A 3485-nucleotide genomic window follows, 5' to 3' on the forward strand; every position below is an offset into this window, starting at 1 on the left:
GAGGGACTACCATATATCAACAAAGAATTTTTTTCTCATCAAGTATATACATACTTTTTGAGGTGTCCGGTGTTGCAAACGTTGATAAATTTTGTTAAATAGTTCCGCCACATTGATGGTTCCTTTGGAATTTTACAACAAAAAATGTTAATATATGTAGGTCTGCATTTCGAACAATCCAAGTCATTTATAAAAAAAAAAAAAAACAGTGAGCGGAGCAGTATAGTCGGACGGGGCCGACCATATGATACCCTACACAACTTCCATGAAAATCTAACTTTCTTTCTATATTCTGAGATTGGGCAATATTTCGCGATATTTGCACACTTTTGACTGGCTAGAGATCAGAAAATGTTACTAATAATCAGTACAGCCTCTCTAATTACTTGTCCAGATTCCCTTCACTGTAGGTTGTGTTGTGATGTTCGGCTTTCGACTCGAAAAGTACAAATAATTAAGTTTTCGGCCCACTTCATCCGAAAAATTATTATCTCATCATCACCTAACATTTTAGGTGTTGTCCTTGACCATAACTGGAACCTCATGGAACATTTCAAAGCGATCAGGCTATATATATCCGCCCTAAAGTGTGGTAATAGGTTACTAAGTAATATATGAATACGTAAGCACCTGTAAATATTTAAGTGTAACAATGTGATTGGTATAAATTTAAAGGTCAACCACTCCTCTTGGATATACTATCAACTTCTCGGGTCTATGTCCATTCAGGTGTAAATATATACGCTATAGAATACAAATGTTGTAATTTTTCACACAAAAATCAGGGTCCATTTGACCCGCTAAATATTGACCGATCTTTGTAAAAACTGGCATGCTTATTCTTTGGCCCAATCCCCTTCTCCATGTGATAAATCGCGAAGTTCGGCCATAATTGCGGCCTCTGGAGCGATCAGAAAATTGGACAAAAATAAAGTTTTTGGTCCATTTCATCCCCTAAATATTAACCGATCTTTATCAAAAACAATAGGGGTCTTCATTGGCCAGAACCCATCCTACATGCAAAATTTCGTGAAGATTGGTCCATAACTGTGGCCTGTATCGTGTTTACAAATTATAATGGACAGACGGACGGACGGACACACATGTCTAGATCGACTCAGCTATTTCCAATATTTCGCGGCGTTACAAACTTTTGGGGCTGCACAAAGCTATAATACCCTGAAAACATAGTTGTGTAGGGTATAACAAATCGCATGTTATATGATTTTTTTTTTATAAGTGCTGCAACGTCCGGATTTCTGCATTTTTTAAATGGATTTCATAAATCTTTAAATACAGGATTCTTGTCAAAGAGAGTGAAAACAGCTTTGTATGTTTTGGTGGTAGCGGATTTTATATGAAACATAAACTCTTGGTTTTATTGATTTTATGCTATCTTCTTTCTTATGTCTTGTTTTGTCATTATAATAAATTTAATATTATTTTATATACAAATTTAAACTTGTTTAACACAAGATTGCGGAAGGCGGTCATTTTGACCGTTTTTCAATTTCAAGTACAAAAACAACTGTGCATATAATGGCACTTTCTTTTAAAATTTGGTACAATTTGGTTTTGGTTTTGTACCACATAGAATTACGTTTATTATATAAAAAGTCACCAAATTTTAAAAAGCTATGTCATTATATACACAGTTGTTTTTACTTCAAATTGAAAAACGATTGAAATGGCCGCCTTCGGCAATCTAGTGTTAATATGTTGAATTTGGCATTTATATCGAAATGATTTGGAAAATGCATAAGCGAATTTTATAACGGTTGTTAGCAAGAGAAACAGTAGTCAAACAATCGGTTGCAAAACTAACAATATTAAATCCAATGAGGATTTATTTTACGAAATATATTGAATATTAAAAATTATTTACACTGCAAAAATTATATAAATATCACATAATAATTTAATAATACTGTTAAATAATAAATATTACAATTGTTTAACACACATCCTTTCTTTTCTTAATGATGATAGTAAGAAGAGGAAGAAGAAGGTGAAGAATGAGGACGATAGTGAATTTCTTTAGCAGTATAGTGATCAGCAGTTGAATAATGAGAAGGAGTAATGTAATGATCGGGAGAACTATAATGTTCTGGAGCAACATAATGTGTCTTTACAGCAACCGGTTCGGAGTGGACAACTTTGTTCAAAGGTTCACGACGAACAACTGCATTAAAACCATTATGAGCATCAGCGGTGTAGGTAACAATACGTTTATAACCATCAGCATCAATTAGGGAATATTCACCATGGACAACATCACCATTACGTTCCTCAAATTGAGTCTTAGAATCACCGGTAGTGTTGTCATCAACATTATATGAGAACTTATATTGTGGACTGGATTCATAATGTTCGACATGTTTGGTGAGGACTTTTTGAACTACTGGTACAATATGTTTTACTGGAGCTTCAGTAGGATAAATATAAGCCGGTTGGTGTTTTTCATATTTATACGATGGTGGGGATGATATGTATCCTGCATTGGCAACAGCAACAAAAGCTAAAATTGCAATAAACTGAAATAGGAAGAAAAGCGATTAATATACAAAGTAGATTATCCCCATATGCTAAATATATACCTTGAATGCCATTCTATGAGATTGTTTTGAGGAGATTAAATGGTTCCTTGCAGGTGAATTAACCGAATGTGAATGATAAATTTTGTTTACTAATTACTTATCTTATATACCGTTAAACATACACATAGATGTGTGGATATGGACCTGCTGCGCAATTCAACATTTGATCTGTTATCAAGTTTTGTTTGTTTATGAAACAGTAAGCGTTGATTTGTTTTTACTCTAATTTAATGAATGTTTGTTTTATATCCGCAATTAAGATAAAAGAAAAATAGCGGTTTCCGTAACACATATTAAACATACATACGCAGATCCCAGAATTGATTTTCAAACAGCGCCATAATAAATTATCTTAGTTAGTTATTAATAGGAAAACACATATTTGGTTTATTACAGTCGCGGCAAATCGTAAAAACGCACCATTACAAATTTGAAATCAAAACAAAAATAAACAAACAATTATGATCACATTTTACATGTTTACACACAAAACCTTTATGGTTTATTGTTATTTGGCGTTTTACCATGAACTAGTAACTGTCTTAAATGATTGACGGTAACCGTGTAAAATGTGGATAATTAAAAACAAAAATACGTCTATGTATCGTAAACAAATGTTGATGGCCGCGTAACAGAGGTTTCAAGTCATGGGCAATTCTGTTAACATAGAAAGTGAATATTGTGTGTTATCAGTAAATCGATTTTTTTCTAAGAAAACACCTGAAACAAAAAAGAAAATATTAACAAGAGAAGCTAATGACTAAAGGAACACCTGTTCTTTAATATAATAAATTTTATTTTATAGAAGTACTGCTATTTATTTGCAACTGGCGGGCCCGCCAAACGTTGTCTTGCATAGCAATATTGTTGATGTATAATTCACATAAC

General features: G+C 33.1%; 1 protein-coding gene across 1 annotated transcript; it reads right to left on the bottom strand.

Annotated features, from left to right (window-relative positions):
* Positions 1-1976: 1976 nt before the first annotated feature.
* On the bottom strand, positions 1977-2609 carry LOC133334838 (larval cuticle protein A3A-like). Its single transcript, XM_061543155.1, has 2 exons — positions 2598-2609; positions 1977-2534 (listed from the first exon to the last, which is right to left on the bottom strand). The coding sequence occupies exons 1-2, from the start codon at positions 2607-2609 to the stop codon at positions 1977-1979; spliced, it is 570 nt and encodes a 189-aa protein (XP_061399139.1).
* Positions 2610-3485: the final 876 nt, after the last annotated feature.

This window comes from Musca vetustissima, unplaced genomic scaffold, assembly GCF_032173495.1.
Source record: "Musca vetustissima isolate MV318-11 ecotype Yass unplaced genomic scaffold, APGP_CSIRO_Mvet_v1 utg8758, whole genome shotgun sequence".
Lineage (NCBI taxonomy): Eukaryota > Metazoa > Arthropoda > Insecta > Diptera > Muscidae > Musca > Musca vetustissima.